General features: G+C 37.2%; 1 protein-coding gene across 2 annotated transcripts in view; it reads left to right on the top strand.

The window, feature by feature from the left end:
• Positions 1–4,846: 4,846 nt before the first annotated feature.
• Positions 4,847–16,781, top strand: part of LOC128982831 (regulator of nonsense transcripts 2-like) — a 46,951-nt gene continuing 35,016 nt past the window's right edge. For both annotated transcript variants that reach the window (XM_054401859.1, XM_054401858.1), the window contains exons 1-4: positions 4,847–4,925; positions 11,949–12,290; positions 13,058–13,213; positions 15,448–15,678. In XM_054401859.1, the coding sequence (XP_054257834.1) occupies positions 11,955–12,290; positions 13,058–13,213; positions 15,448–15,678 (723 nt within the window). In that variant the 5' untranslated portion in view covers positions 4,847–4,925; positions 11,949–11,954. The remainder of the gene's footprint in view (positions 4,926–11,948; positions 12,291–13,057; positions 13,214–15,447; positions 15,679–16,781) is intronic.

Here is a 16,781-nt window from a genome sequence, read left to right as displayed (position 1 = left end):
TAAAGCAGCTTGGGATTTTATTAAGGGAACTAGGACTAAGTCAGCTCCTGTTAGTTGTGAATTTGCTAAAGCAGAGGATTTTAATGAATATTTCCTTAACTCTGTGGAGGAACTTGTAAACAGCTGTAGCACTGTAAATAATATTTCACAAGGGGCTAACCCCAATGTAGACAGTACTGGATGTAACCTGGAAAAGGTTCCTTTGGTTCCCTTCGACTTTTCTTGGAAGCCTGTTACTGCCCTTAACATAATTAAAATTGTTCACAGTTTCAAGCAATCTAAAAGTAAAGATTACTTTGATATGTCAACTGATCTACTAAAAGGTTTTGTCCACTATGTTGCAAATCACCTTGCAAATGTGATCAATGCTTGTCTGAAAGAGGGAATTTTTCCTGATGCAATGAAAATATCCAGGGTAGTCCCAGTGTTTAAGAAAGGAGCCCATGACAATGTCAGTAGTTATAGGCCTATTGCTATTATCCCCATATTTGCCAAAGTGTTTGAAGCTGTTATGCTAGAACAGTTGTACGAGCACTTTGAGGACCATCGCCTGCTTGTGCCAGCTCAGTTTGGTTTTAGGAGGGGCAGGTCTACTGTCTCGGCAGTGGACTCCCTTCTCCAGACTGTGCTCAACTCACTCGAAAATAGATTAAATGTCTCAGTTTTGCTTTGTGACCTTTCACGAGCATTTGATTGTGTTTCACACAATATCCTAATCCTGAAGCTGGAAAGATATGGCGTACGCGGCGATGCACTCAAGGTGCTCAGATCCTATCTTAGCAATAGACAACAGGTAGTATCTTGGAGAGGTAGAAACTCCTCTCTTTTGTCTGTGAATCATGGTGTTCCTCAAGGCTCCATTTTGGGCCCATTTCTGTTCCTTGTGTCTATTAATGACTTGTACTACCATGTGTCTGGTAGAGCCATATTTTATGCTGATGACACAACCCTGTTTGCCAAGGATCCCATCCTCAGTATTTCTAGATCTAAGGTTGAAAGCCTTCTTGTCATGGCCACCTCATGGTTCAATGATAACAAACTTGTTTTGAATGAGTCCAAAACCCAATCAATGACCTTCAGTCTGGACATGGCATGTGAAAAGACTGGACCTGTGAAGTTATTGGGCTTCACTCTGGACCCACACCTCACCTGGGGAGACCACATAGAGTCGGTGTGCGGTAGGCTGAGCAGGGTCATATTCCTGCTCAGAAGACTGAGTACTGACTTGTCTGGGGAATTCATTCGAGCCTCTTATTTTGCTTTTTTCCACTCCATCATTATTTACGGAACCAGGCTCTGGGGCCATTCTTCTGGTGTAAGTAAAATTCTAGTGTTGCAAAAGGAGGCTGTCAGGGTGCTGAGTGGAGCCCAGTACCTGGAACACTGCCGTCCTCTGTTCCAACAAAACCACATCATGACTGTATATAATGTATATATCTTTCAATGTCTTTTAGAAATTAAGGCAAATGAAGTGCACCTTTTGAGAAACAACCAAGTACACAACTATGCCACAAGAAATTCTTTAAATGTTTTTGCACATAGACACAGGCTGAGCAGAACAATTAAATGCTTCCCTGTTTCAGGTTACAGATTTTTCAACCACCTACCAGTAGCCATAAGGGACTTGCCTATTTCAAGGTTCAAGGCAGTAATGAAGGACTGGTTGACAGAAAACCCTTTTTATGACCTGTCTGAATTTTATAAAGTAGGACTACCAGTTTTGTTATAGGTAATGCTCATGCACTGACTGCCTTGCATGGCTATTTTCTTGCCTGTTTTTTTTGCATGATTTTGCTACAGTTTTGTTTTGCATGGTTTTATTTGTTTCCTTATTATTATATTTATCTAACATGCATTCATTTGTGAATCAAGAGACTATTTATTATTTAATTACTTTGTATTGTATTGTATTGACTTAGCCTATTGCTTTGCTTAATGGCCGAATAAATCATTGAATCATTGAATCATTGAGTTTCACGGACTTTTACCCCCTTCGTATGAGGTCAGCTCAAAATGTATGGCCCAGATTTTTATCCCCAGAATTTTACCCCCCAGACTCTTACCCCCGGATTTTGATCCCCGGAATTTCACCCTCTGGCCAGATATAGAAATCAGTGAGAATGATTTATTTTCTTCTTTCAGTTTAAATTTAATATTACACATTTTATTATTAAGTAGCCTATCTTTATTTATTTGTAATCTCAACTTAGTAAACAGGTTTCGCCGTTTAAGTTTGATGTTTGTGGCCAACTGTTGGTTAATATGTATGTAAAATAAAATGAGTAGCTCAAATTCTGGGGGGTAAAAATCCGGGAGTAAAAATCCAGGGGTAAAATTCCGGAGGTAAAAATCCTGGGTTAGAAATCCAGGCCGTACATCTACAGTTGCCTAAACGCTAGTTATATGGACAGGGGGTAAAATTCCGGTTTTTATTGCTAATCCAATTTATCGCACTCTGTATCTATTTTCAGACTTCCAATCCGCCCGTGAACAAACTTTAGACTGCTCAGGAATTACTACGTCATAGTGACGTCAGCTTTGCCCTGGGGGTAAAATTCCATGGGGATAACATTCTGGCGACCCGCAGTAAAAAGGGCCTACCAGTATAGAAATTGGTGACTGCCAGATGCAGGATTTTTTTGTCCTAGGACACTAGGCACGAGCCTGGGACTGTTTTTCACATTACTTCAGGCTAGACCTAGGGGTTGCGGCATTATCACTTAGATCAAATCCATTGATGGCTTGGTCTTGGTGGGGATCGAACCCGGGACCTCAAGGACTGAAGTCCCGCGCTCTAACCACTACGCCAGCTCGCTCCCCAGATGCAGGGTTAGAGCTTACACAGAGTAACGTACATTGTTAGTAGTGTTAGTACTGTATATGATTACATAAAATACGGAACCTACACTACTAGGACTGCAATAGTCCAAATTCTAGTCTAATCCAACCTCAAGGTTCTTAGATAAAAAATATTGTTATAACTTATACTGTGAATCAAACAATATCTCTGCTATTATTGAGTAACATCTAACATCACGGTTAATTAGATAAAACAATCGTCTGTTTGTTTTAATCGTTGGTTATTATTTTCACTCAAGCTATTGTGGGCAACCAGCAGCCTTTTGATGAGACTGCAAAACACATTATTCTGGATTGCGATAGACTTTGGGTCAAGAGAAGGGCTATGTCTGGTTTAAAGCAGCCGGGTTCAGGCAATGAACCATAAACGCTAACATTAGCAAAAGCTCCTGCACCTGGTCAAAAACACGTGTATAGGATTTCCTATAGTTAGTTGCGATTGGGGCATGAAAAATAACCTTTGGTTGACATGCTGGCCCCTCCACAACACAATTTTACACCATACAACAACTAATTAAGTTAAATTGGAACCTACTAGTAAGACTACAAGTAGCGTGTAAGATATATCAAGTAGCCATGCTGCAGACGGAACAATCAATTCCTCAACGTCTTCAAGCCACACTTACAAAAAAACAACCTTATTCTACATTGGGATGAGAGGTCTATTGTTTTTTAGTTAACCTCTCCCCAAGGTGGTCGAGACTCCTTGTCGGGGGAACCTAGACGGGAGCGTGCACGACAACCTCCCACCTCAGATAATTTTTTTATGGCAGGATGTTGGGGTAGCACCTTAATGGCGGCCTGCAGCCACAGCCACCTTTAACTCCAGGCCGTGGCCTTCGAATTGGCAACATCGCAAGTAGGGTTGTAACAGCTGTTTTGTTTGGAGGCGGCTAATGGTAATTTGTGTATTTTTTAAGAATACAAAAGCTTGTTTACTGGGCTATGAAAATATTGACTCTAATTTAATGTACAAAAATAGATTTTCAATTTAAACATTGTTTTGGTTTTCAATTCTGTATATTTTATTTTCAATCTTTTAATAAAATTATGTTCATAAATTTAAATGAATAATACGCGAATTAATGAGCTGGTGTCACCTGTCTGCCATGTAATCTTATGGGACGACTAGCGCTAGACAACACCACTTGCAACGTTGCCAATTCTACCAGGCCGTGGCCTGGAGTTAAAGGTGGCCGTGCCTGCAGCTCCGCTCTCATTTCATCCTCCCTAGAGTTAGGCCAACTTGAAACAAATTTGACTTATAATTTTGCACTATAAAAATCCAAATTAGGCAATGTTACACTATTTTATGATTGTACGACGAGAGACTTCATATGCATAATTAGTCTGACAAATTATTGACAACCAGGCATTTGGCACGGCCGCCTCCTTCAGGCCGTGGCCTTCGAAGTGGCAACGTCGCAAGTAGGGTTGAACAGCTGTTTTGTTAGGAAGCAGCTAATGGTATTTGTGTATTTACGAAAGATTGGTTACTGGACTATGACAATATTGACTCCGCTTAAAATGTACATAGATTTTCAATTCAGATTGTTTTGGTTTTCAATTCTGTATGTTTTATTTTCAATATTTTAACAATTTATGTTCATAAATTTAAATTTAAATCAATAAAGTGCGAATTAATGTGCTTATATCACCTGTCTGGAGTTAAAGGCGGACATGCATTTAGTCATGTACTATGAAACACTTGTTATAATATAATATGTTATGTGATGTCACTTGTAATTTATGACCATTTTAGCAGAAGCTTCATGACATTTAGTCAAACTTGCCAAAATAAAACCAGAAAGAGAGGAAATAAAAGTAAGTTTCAATCAGAGTCAGGCACTACTTGTCAGTTGTCAGTGTCAGTTGTCATTTCCATAAATGTTGGTATGTCAAAAAAGTGTGTTGTTACACTGACTAGTTGTAGATGCTTTGCTTTGAGAGAAAGACGAAATGTGAGGTCAAAAGTGACGACGATAGAATAATCATGATCATTTCTTACCAAATCAATCGATAAAATCATTTATAAATGGAAGTTATCTGACATCAAGATCATTATTGTAAGTTTTAGTTTAGTACTGAAAATCAAATGTTCCTCTCAAGTATAACCTAACTTAGATAAAATTGTTGTATATTTTAGACAGAGTTATTCAACCTCTGAGACATAGGTGTACATTTAAGTCCCTTAACATTTTTCCACCATTTAAAACCTAGTGAATGCCTTTTCCCTTTATTTTAGATTGCATCATTAATTAACCTGTGCTGAACACTCAAAACTAGGAAGGTGCCTAGTTGGCCTATGTTGGCACAATTACTTACTTGTATTCTTGAAGGTATCCCACTTAGTTTCGAATTACACACTAATACCACCATCTCACTAGTCGCAGCCACCGTCCTGTACAAGTTGCAGCCACGCTTGTCCCAGTTATACAACAATTATACAGTAGGCCTAAGAAATATCTGCTATATACTAGGATTACAATTTATTGCTAAGCCCGCTAATATTTATCCTCTATTATAGTGGGGGCCACCAGCCAAAATCTCGTCTTTTTTACACATAACCATATGGCCTCCCTACTGTGACCTTCTCGCTAAAAAGTACTCCGTTTCGTGTTGTATGATTCTTTTATCAAGATGGAATCAATATCCTGCTTTTTCCTTGTCAGATACGTTTCCTTTCTTCTTTGGTTTACCTAAAGATTCAGAAGGCCTATCCAAGCTAGGCTTGATTACAAACTTTCACTTTTATCAAAAAATGTATTGTCCTCTTTAAATCCATATTGTTCATAAGCTGCAATAAAATGAATACCAAACAAGCGCAAACCAAGAAAGTATCATAGGTGTGTGTGCAGCTTCAAACAAGTGGACATCAGTGACAGACACATGTACAGGGAAGGTAGTCAGATGACAATACAAGTTGCGTGCATCCCCGAGAGCTAGGTTGCAGCTACCTGGGCCAGGTCCCTATATTACAGTATTAAGGAGTAATTCTGAGAACCTAATGACTTAAATGTAAGCCATCAGAAAATTCTTAACAAGTAGAGTATCGTGTGGTGAAACTTGCTGCATATGTATCAGCAGTTATTATAACTCCACCATCTTCAGGCTTAACAAAAGGATCCACTTATTGGTCATCAAGAATGAGTTTCACAAAGCTTACACATGACATAAAAATTAAGACAAACATGATAGGCCTACATGCATGTACTTTGCCGCAGAAAGGACTGGAAGAGTCTGCTATCGTATAGGCCTAATCCTTAGGCTATAGCAGTGAATGAGCCAAATAATTTGTCATCTCTTAATTGTGCTACAAATTTCACAGCTAGGCCTAATCCTTATTAATAGCAATGAGCCAATGGGACTTCTTGATTCCAGAACTATCCCTGATCATGGCGACCAAGCAATATGATTATCTCCTATGATTACAGTGGCTTCATGATTATATCTTGCAATCACAGCAACATTGTAATTTTTTGATTGTAAAACCTTGAAGTTGTCTCAAAGAGAGTTAATTTCATAAGGCCTCACTATCCACTTTCGCTGGTCCGGTCAAACGGTAGCCATTCAGCAGGATGATTCAAACTCATAGGTTTTAATGGGCGCAGTCACATCGTTGAGGTTGCGGTGCGTCGACAGGATCCACCGCATGCTGCGGCAGTGTAGTGGGACGACCGGACGACGGGACAAAAGTTGAAACACATGCTTTTAAATGAGCGCAGCCACACCATCCTGTTGTGCCGTGTGTTTATCCCTACTGTTGTCGCTATCAACAGTGCACAGCATGTGATGCTCACTCTCTTCACTCAAAGTATATTGCGGTATAGCAGGATGGTGTGACAGAGTAATGTCAATGTGGGAAAAGCACATCCTTCTCAACTGCATCCCACTAAACGGGATAGTGTGGCGCCGGCCTAAGATTCCCAAAAAGCAGGAATATCAAAATAACTGCAGCTCAGAACATTCTGCATACCGCTGGAAGGTTTTAGGAAGATGGCCAGATGAAATTTTATGTTTTTGGGTAGGCTTTACAACTGCAGGGTTAGAAAATCCTATATTGCTAAGCATTTGGCCGTTCAACTAGAAACAGATCCAAGAGCATTATATAGTGAAGTAGACCCTAGTGACTATCAACTGCACACAGCAACATCGCTGCAGTGGCGCTAACACCTAAGTCTAACCATCAAATACATCAATGGAGTTCCAAATATTGTGAAAGGTTCTTCAAAAAACGAGTAAAGTCTGAAACGATGTCGAAATTAAATATCTACTTCCAGAATGTAAATGGACTGAGAAGTAAATTAAATCAATTGAAGCTTTCTATATTAACCCATGATTATGATATAATTGTTTTAGTGGAAACCAACTTACTACCTGAGATAAGTGATGCTGAGCTGGGTCTCACTGACTTTACTGTTTATCGATGTGACCGATCTGAAGGGACTTCCCAAAAGCTGAGTGGTGGTGGAGTTTTGATTGCCATAAGTAATAGATTGGTTAGCAGGGAGCTTTTCCCCCAAATACAGTCTGTTGAATGTGTTTTTACGCTTATAGAATTATCAAAATCCTATCTGCTCCTCAGTGCTGTGTATCTTCCTCCAAACAAGCCTGTTAATCAGTATCTCCAGTTTGGTTCTGCATGTGAAGAAGTTATGCTTTCAAATGGTTCTAATGGTCCCATTCTTCTGGTTGGGGATTTCAACTTACCTGATACTATATGGGATGATACCGACAATACTATATTTGATCCAAATTCTGTTCCCATTCTCAATTTAGCTCAACTTTTTGAACTTCAGCAATTTAATGGCATCAAGAACGACCGTGGAGTTTTACTGGATCTGGTTTTCTCATCTTTGGAGCATGTTGAGGTTACTCAGGCCTTGGATCCTTTGGTCCCGGTTGAATCACACCACCCTTCCCTTGAAATTGAAATTGAATGCCCGGGTAGATTACGGTCAAGAAACTTAACATACAAGCTAGACTTCAACAAGAGCAACAAAGAAGAAATATTCAATAATCTACAAAATTGGGAGTATCCATTACTGAATTGTGTCGAGGACATGGAATCGTCATTTATGGCTTTTTGTTCCAGGCTAAGCCTCCTAATAAAATCATTCACTCCACTAAAATGTCTTGGTAAATCTACATTTCCTTGTTGGTTTTCTCAAGACTTGAAGAGACTAGTTCTACAAAAAAAACTACTTCATAGAGATTACAAAAGGACCTTAAACTTACAAATTTATATGGATTTCTGTCGTGTACGAACTCAATGTAAACAACTCACTGTGATTTGCTACAGAAACTACATCAATCGGGTAGAAGATTCCATGCAAGAAAATATTAAGGCCTTCTGGGGTCACATTAATAACACCAAGAACACTTCCAAGGCTGTATCTTCGATGTACCTGAATAGTGAAACTGCCGACACACCTCAGCACATCTGCAGACTTTTTGCTGAACATTTCTCGTCTGTCTTTAGACCACCATCAACGTCTCCCTCATATGAAGACTCAATTACAACCCTCTCATCTCTTACTGGGTTTTCTGTATCATGTGAAGAAGTTGAAGCTGTCTTGTCCTCTCTGAATGCTAATAAAGGAGCAGGACCCGATGAGATTCCTCCATCGCTACTCAAGTACTGTAGCTGTATTCTTGCACCGCACATAACAATCTTCTTTAATTCATTTCTTTCATCTGGTGTTTTTCCTAACTGCCTGAAGACAAGCTTCGTTGTACCAATTTTAAAGAGTGGTAATCCCTCGGATATCAAGAATTACAGGCCTATTGCGATTCAGCCAACGCTTGCGAAAGTGTTTGAGTCTCTGGTTCTTACTCGTCTGTCTTTCTTTGCCAGAAGTTTTCTGTCTACAGCTCAACATGGATTCTATAGTGGCAGATCCTCAACGACAAACTTAATAACATATCATGACGACATTATCTCAGCTTTCAATAGAAACCACCAGGTGGATAGTGTGTATATAGATTTTTCAAAGGCATTCGATAGAATCAGCCATGATCACCTTATGGCAAAGCTTGGTATTTTGGGAGTGGCTGGACCTATGCTGAAGTGGTTTCGGAGCTATATTAGTGGACGCTACCTTATTGTAAGATATAATGGGTTTGAATCGGAAGCCTTTCCTGTGTTATCTGGAGTGCCACAGGGCTCTCTTTTGGGTCCTGTACTGTTTTCAATCTTTATCAACGACCTAGTCCATGCTGTCAAGGATTCAAGAGTGTTGCTGTTTGCAGACGATGCTAAAATCTATAAGGAAGTAACAACGGACTTTGAATGTGAGGAGCTGCAAAGTGACTTGGACAATGTGCTGCGGTGGTGTTCGGAGAATGAGATGGAGTTGAACATATCTAAGTGCGTTGTACTCTCTTTCTCTCGACGCAGGAATGTAACGGTGTTCAACTATACCTTATTTGATTCGACTCTCCGCCAATCTTCTACAGTGAAAGATCTGGGAGTAACTGTTTCCTCGAATCTAAGTCCAGAACCTCACTTAAGAAACATAAGTAAGAAGGCTTATTCTGCTCTGGGATTTGTTGTCAGAATGTCTCGAGATGGGTTTTCACCTCATGCCCTAAGGACTTTGTATGTGCAGCTGGTTCGCCCTTTGTTGGAGTACTGCTCACCAGTTTGGTCACCATACCTGATATGCCATGTTGATCTTCTCGAGGGTGTACAGAGGAAATTTCTCCGAGTACTTGGAGTGAGTCTGGGCTTTCGCTACCTTGAAGTACCACTGGATGAGATGGAACGTCAGTTTGGACTTCTTCCTCTGAGTTCGAGACGCAAAATCTTTGATCTGCTGCTCTTAAAGAAGATCATCACAGCCTCGGTTGATTCACCGGATTTGCTGAGCAGGGTTGATTTTCGCTGTGCTCGTGTGGTTCGATCCAGAGGACTCTTTGAGAGAGCTCATTGTTCGACTCAATATTCTTACCACAGTGCTCTGCCTCGCCTTCATCGTCTGGGAAACAGCCTGCCCAGTTACATCGACCTCATTCAGTTCTCCGAGAATCGTCTTAGGAGGGAGCTAACCAGCTTCTACTCGTCAGAGGAGCATGTGCATGTTTGATTTTTTTTTTTTTTTTTTTAATTAGCTTTTCGTTAGGAGTGTGGCGATGACTTAGTGTTGGGGCCGTCGACTCCCCTCACTTCCGAGCCAGTGAGTGCATGTTTCTGTGCAAGTGTGTGGTAGTGTTGGGGCCGTCGACTCCCCTCACTTCCGAGCCAGTGAGTGCATGTTTCTGTGCAAGTGTGTGGTAGTGTTGGGGCCGTCGACTCCCCTCACTTCCAAGCCAGTGAGTGCATGTTTTGTTCAAGTGTGTGGTAGTGTTGGGGCCGTCGACTCCCCTCACTTATGTGCATTACTTTTTCATATTTATTAATATTATGGTCTGTCTTGTTGTTACCTTATTGTTAAGTTTTTATATTTCTTCAGAGTTTACCGTACCTTTTGCACATTGTTTTTTTTCTGTAAATTTGCTGGTTTTGCCTCCATTTTGTAGTGTTTCATAATTTTGGGTTTGCGTATTGTTAGTCTCTACTTCGTCAATATTTATTGTTATTATTGTTCCTGCATGTTAACTAGTCTCTACTCTTTATTGCCACTTGCTGTGATATTTATCATATATTTATTTTTTTCAACTTTGTTTTGTAATTCTAAGTGTAGGTAGTAGATAGCTGATCTTTTTAGTATTAGATCTTTTTTTTGGCCATCTGTAAAAAATAATTGCAATGTATGTACAATGTAAAATGGTGTTTACCGTATATGGATAAATAAATAAATAAATAAATAAACACCGTTCGCTTAGGCCTATGTGTACCATATGTGTTCCATTTGTCTCTGAGGTCTGCAAAGTTTCTGCTCCTGAATTTGTAGCTTATGTGTGCCCAACATAAGACCCCTGAAATGTAACCAAGATACCCCTTAAAAGTGTGAATTTGATTTTCAAGTTTTAGCGAGTAGGCCTACTGTGTTTTTAGATTATGAATTATAATGTCATAGACTTCATAAAAACCTCTGTCAAAACTTAGAGGACAAGAAAAATACCTGTTAGGCTCCTTGCTATAAGGTTATAAGAATGAAAAACCCATTAACTTAATTACATGGTAACCGACTTCAGTAAATTGTATTATAGGCACAGAGGTTTTTCGGTTTAGCTTGGATCCAACCTTAACTTGAAATGGTTTAGATAGAATAGTTCTTCAATTTTCTAAGAACAAAAGTAATTGTAACATTTCAGAACTCATGAAGTGGTCTAATTACATTAATTTAGTTAGGCCCTACCTAAAAATAACAGTATTTTATATGTTTTAGTTAAACAGTTGTGGTTGTGAAAAATATGTATTTATGAGAGTCCTTCCCAAACTGTTGACCTAGAAACACCTTTTCATATTTTTACTAGTGATACTATTCAAATCAAAAAGAAACTTTCAGAAAAACCGATTGCACTTTGTCCTTATGACATGAATTCATTTTTATCCTGTCAACTGTAATCTTAATATTTTTATATATTTATTATGTGTAATCTATTTATAATGCATGATTTGTACTTACATGTCACATATTCATTGCTGATATTTAGCCTGTATTATGAATTTTTGTGATGAATAAATTGATTTGATTTTGATTTGAAATCAAAATATACTTTATTCATAAAGTACAGTTTTGTACATTGAATGGCGTCAACTAAATCTATCTTAAATTAATAATTTACAAACTTGCATATCAAAGACCATTATTTACATTAAAAACCAAGAACCAGTAAATGCAAATAATCAAAACTAAATTAATTACCAACTAAGGCTATTTATTGTAGGCTACCACACAAGTTTCACTTATTTGTGGTGACTAACATTCCATTTGATGCCATCTTATTCTTATGTATGCAGTAAAATAAGTCTTACAGTAAAGGACGGATACATTTTGATATCTAAGGTAGGCTAAGTATACTTAATAATATTGTATTTATTAACTTAATAAGGTTAGATTAACATCTTATTTCATGTAAACTGGGCTTAGGCATAGTTCTTAAGTTTTTATCTTTTCTTCATTCCTTTCAATCTATTGCAGAAAGAAATGGAGGCACAAGTATCAACAGTTATCCATGATGGTACAAAAAATTTTGAAAATGAAAAACTAATTAATATTGCTGATGACATCAAGTTGAATTTTAAAACCAATTATGATATTGTAGAAAATCAAATTGCAAAATCAGATGAATTAAATATCACTAATCTATCAGAGACAGATAACCCACAAGATGCTCAAGGCAAGAATCAAGCCCCAAATTTTGATCAGGGAAAGTGCGAAGGAGAGATCAGCAGTAACTGTACCGATGTTGGAGTATCAAAGGAAAAATCTGACAATGAAAATGAAGAGAGCAAAACCAAACAGATTGAAGAGGATGAGAAGGTAAGAATAATGTCCTGTGTATTTATGTATATTATAAAGTACAATACTGTAAACCACCATTAAATTGGGCTAGAGTTGAATGTAGTCCAGATTAAATCAAATAATTTGATTAAATAAAGGCAAAGCTCTTCTGGTTTTTTTTTTGTACCACTTTTTTGTAATAGCCTAGATCACTCTTTCTTCATAGAAAAACGCTAATTTGTCATTCAACACTTTGGACTTGGTATTAACATAAACATAAAAAAATTATATCCAGATTTTGATTCATACTGTTTGTGAAATTTCATTCAGATTTTTATTTTGTTATTTGTGAAACAATTTAATTTATATTTGGATTTTTTAATTTGTGAACCTGCATAGTAAAGGTTCATCTGCATATACAATTACTCATTAATATATATATATATATATATATATATATATATATATATATATATATATATATATATATACAATTTATAGTAACCTTAGGAAAATTTTATGTGTAACACAAGCGCAAAGTCTCTTTGCTGCACTCAAGTGGCTTGTGCGTGAACATTTCTCTCAAATGCAGCAAAGTGTCATTTTGCGCACTGGTTACACAAATAACTATTTAACTCCTCAAATATATCAGTTTTTTGTTTTTAATTCCCTTTTTACTACACACTAAAACTAAATATCCTAACTATCCAAGTAAAAAGAAAATCAGAGTCACTATAGACTAATTATAATGGATATTGAACCATAAGTAAGGACTTACTCTAAATAATAGTCTCTAAAACTTTCAGGCAATGCTACTTTCTTTCATTAATGAAGTGGAACAAAGAGCTCAAGCAAAACTACAACTGCGAGAAAAAAACCAGGCACCTTGCAGACCTGAAGAAGCAGCGCTCGCTAAACTGGATTCTAGTCTAAAGAAAAATACTGCATTTATCAGGAAACTGGTGTGTTAAAATTATAATTTATTTTTATAATTCTAAACTAGTAACTTACTATGGTTGTATTTTGTAAATAAAATTAAGGGGTATTATTGGAAAGAGATAAAAGTTTTGTTATCTTACAAGAGAAAGTTTGAGTCAAGGGACTGAGAGCACGCAATAAAAGGTTGCATAACATAACACTAATATTTTGTTCTAATACAGAAATTCTTTAGGGAGTAGATTGCAGGAAATAAAGAACTCTACCCCATTTCATAGTACCCATTTTGCAGCCACTTCTTTAAAATTCAGCCAAGATTCTTCAGAAGTTTTTTATCTAAATTTTTAAAGTGTTAACTAGTAAAGCTGTAAGAAGATAATAATATGTTTAAACACTTTGGATGCATGGGTTAAGTGAAAGAAAACCCAAGTCTAGACATACTACCTTGGGGGATCAGTAAATGAAGAACATTGGCAGTGTCAGGCTAAAAATGGCAACTTTACACATTTTATACGTTTTTAAAAGGGGATGAACCATATTATGGTATTGGTACCATTTCATGTCGACCTTTTGTTACATAGCATCCTTAATTAATAGCCCAATGAAAAATAGCATTTGGGTAAGGAATCAATCTTCTCTTTGATTCAAACTAGTGACCTTCAAATTTTAAGGCGAACACTATAACTTTTCAGCTACTCATACAATCACCGGCCTGAGAAACGTCAACTAAAAAAATATCCAGCTATTGCTCAGGTGCTCTGATGATGGTAGAAACTACACCGGTGTAGGGTTTGCTGTTACAAAGTATTTTTTCTTAGAATCTGTAATGGTTTATGGCTCAAAAGAGCTGTAGCTCCTAAAAATGGGGGAAAGCTGAAAATCATTTTAATCTGCTCTGGAGATCCTAACTAAGTTAAAAACGAGATTGCGACAGATTCTGAAGTCAGCTAAGTGGATAGGTGGCAAAAAACTAAGCCGATTTTGCTCATTTCTTTAGCTTTTCGCTTATAATTGAAAAACAGTGCATCTTAAAAAAAAGTGTTTACATACTTTTACAAAGAACATTAAATTCTGTGTCGAATGACGTTAAAATCATTAAAATCGGTACAATCGTTCTGCTACAACAGGTTATCAAACAGGGTGGCTAGTGACCGGGAAAACCTGGAAATGTCAGGGAATATTACATATCTGGAAAAGTCAGGGAATTTTGTCATAAGTCAGGGAAAATTGTAAAAGGTTTAAAATAATTTTAATAATTGTTAGGAAAGGTCGATCTGGTGAGAGTACGTGTGGGTGAAAACTAAGATATATGTCTGTACAAATAAATTTTGTGTTTTTGTACAAATTAAATTTTGTTATAAACTGCGTATCATCTTATCAAACTCAGTTTAATTTTATTAAGGTAAGTTGCAAAGTTTCAATATAAGCTAGCCTGTATCTAGATTTTATGTATGTTTTTCATATAAACAAACCTAAGATATTCTTCAGATAAAGATTAGTCCTTTTGAAGAATTAGTTAGTATTAAAATTGTAATTTTGAATTTGTCGATCAGAGAAAGTTTAAAAAAGTCATGGAATTGTCAGGGAAAAGTCAGGGAATTTTTCAATGTGATTACACTAGCCACCCTGTAAAGATCAGTAATTTTAACATTCTCCTTGTCATCGTATTCTTGATGATTACAGCGTGTTCCGCCAAATAGTGCTATAGTTTTAGGTTAAAATTACTGAACTTTGACGACCTGTAGTAGCAGAACGACTGAACCGATTTTAACGTCATTCGACATGGAATTTAATGTTCTTTAGAAAAGTGTAAAAACAGGTTTTTTGTAGGATGCACTGTTTTTGAGTTTTAAGCGAAAAACTAAAAAATGAGCAAAATCGGCCTAGTTTTTTGCCTCCCATACACTTAGCTCACTTCAGAATCCATCGTAAACTCATTTTTAACTAATTTGGGATCTCCAGAGCAGGTTAAAACGATTTCCAGCTTTCTCCACATTTTTACGCGCTACAAGTCAAATTTGCCTGGTCTATTATAAATCAGTGAAAGGTTTTTCAGTTTATTTTATAGTTTTATCTTTGATTTAGGTGCTCTGTAGCTATCTGTCTTTACTAATATGATTGCCACGTCTAAAAGACATATGGTATTATTCTCTGATAGCTATTTTGTGTGTTTGTCTATGTTATACCTCTTTGTCAGTGCTTGTAATTAATAGCAAACCCTGTAATTCTAATGCAAGTAATGGTTTGTTGTTTTGTTCAGCGGAACTTCACAGCACCACAGCTGGCAAGTTTGATAAAAGACATGTCTACCTTGAATCTGTCCAAGTACATAAGTGAGGTGGCTTCAGCTTTAGTAGAAGCTAAACTTAAACTGAACGATGTTCCTGCAGCAGTTTTGCTTTGTAGCCAGATGCATACTACTTATTTAGAGTTCTCCAAAGTGCTGTTGGAACATTGGGTGAAAACTCTATCTTTAAAGAAGGACGAAAAGGTACTATGTCTATCTATTTTTATCTTATTTGGTTCTTAGAATGTTTCGTTTTAAATTAATTGATTACTATACTTGTAAATCTTAACTTGTAACTGCATAATATTCATATAACCTTGTGTTTACATTTGTTGAATTATCAATTATCAATTATTTAAGATGGGGACACCACTATGTGCGTATTTTAACCCAAATATGAGTGAAGGATGAGTGTAGGATGAGTGGCGCGATCTTGTAGTCTTGTTAGTGACTAAGGCTGACATGTTCCTTAGACACAGCTGTTAATTAATAGCCCATACAGTTAATGGCAACTAAGGGACCTACAGTTTATTTTGGAATCCGAACCACATTTTTTCCTCATAATTAACGAATTGGTCTAATTATTAGGATAGTACTGCGGATAGTCGTAGTACTCACTAGTGCGGACATTAATCCACACCAGGGTGCATCGCATCCACAGTGCATCCCTATAATTATCCACAATACGTGACCTCCTAGTAGCTGGATTACAGGACGACGTTACCTGTCCCAGTCATATGAATGCAATACTATCCTTGGTTATACAGATTGGCATTGTGAGGACTCTTGATTGTACGGATCAATGTTTAAAAAAATACACAAATATATTTTACTTACAGTCACCCGACAAAGTGGGCTTCCTTGCATAGATTATAATACAGAAAGCCTTACTTTAGCGGACAGTTTTTAAAATTTTTATTTCTCCATTCATGTATACTTTTGTATATTTATGAACAAAGCATATTTCAGTTGTATTGAATCAAATTGAATCTCCAGGTCTCCAATTATCTAGATGACCCCAAAGAGAATAAAATAAAATAAGACGAAATCTAAGTTTATTGTATTTTTTGCAGTTAACGAAAATCTGTTACATATTGTAATGTGTGACGCAAAATTCTAGACATATTGTAATGTGTGACGCAAAATTCTAGGGGGGAATAAACTAGTATTCACCAAAGTCAGGCTAGGCCTACCCCTAGAACCAGTAACACTCAAATTTCTTCCCCGGAGTGCTCAGAAGGAGCCGAGAAAAATCCAAGGGTTGATATGAAGTTGTCACGGCTTAGACTGATCAATTTATTAGATTT

Source organism: Macrosteles quadrilineatus, unplaced genomic scaffold (assembly GCF_028750875.1).
Source record: "Macrosteles quadrilineatus isolate MER2022 unplaced genomic scaffold, UCM_ALF_1.0 Scaffold_1__1_contigs__length_201487025, whole genome shotgun sequence".
Taxonomy (NCBI): Eukaryota; Metazoa; Arthropoda; class Insecta; order Hemiptera; family Cicadellidae; genus Macrosteles; species Macrosteles quadrilineatus.
This window is presented reverse-complemented; position numbering and strand designations above follow the sequence as displayed.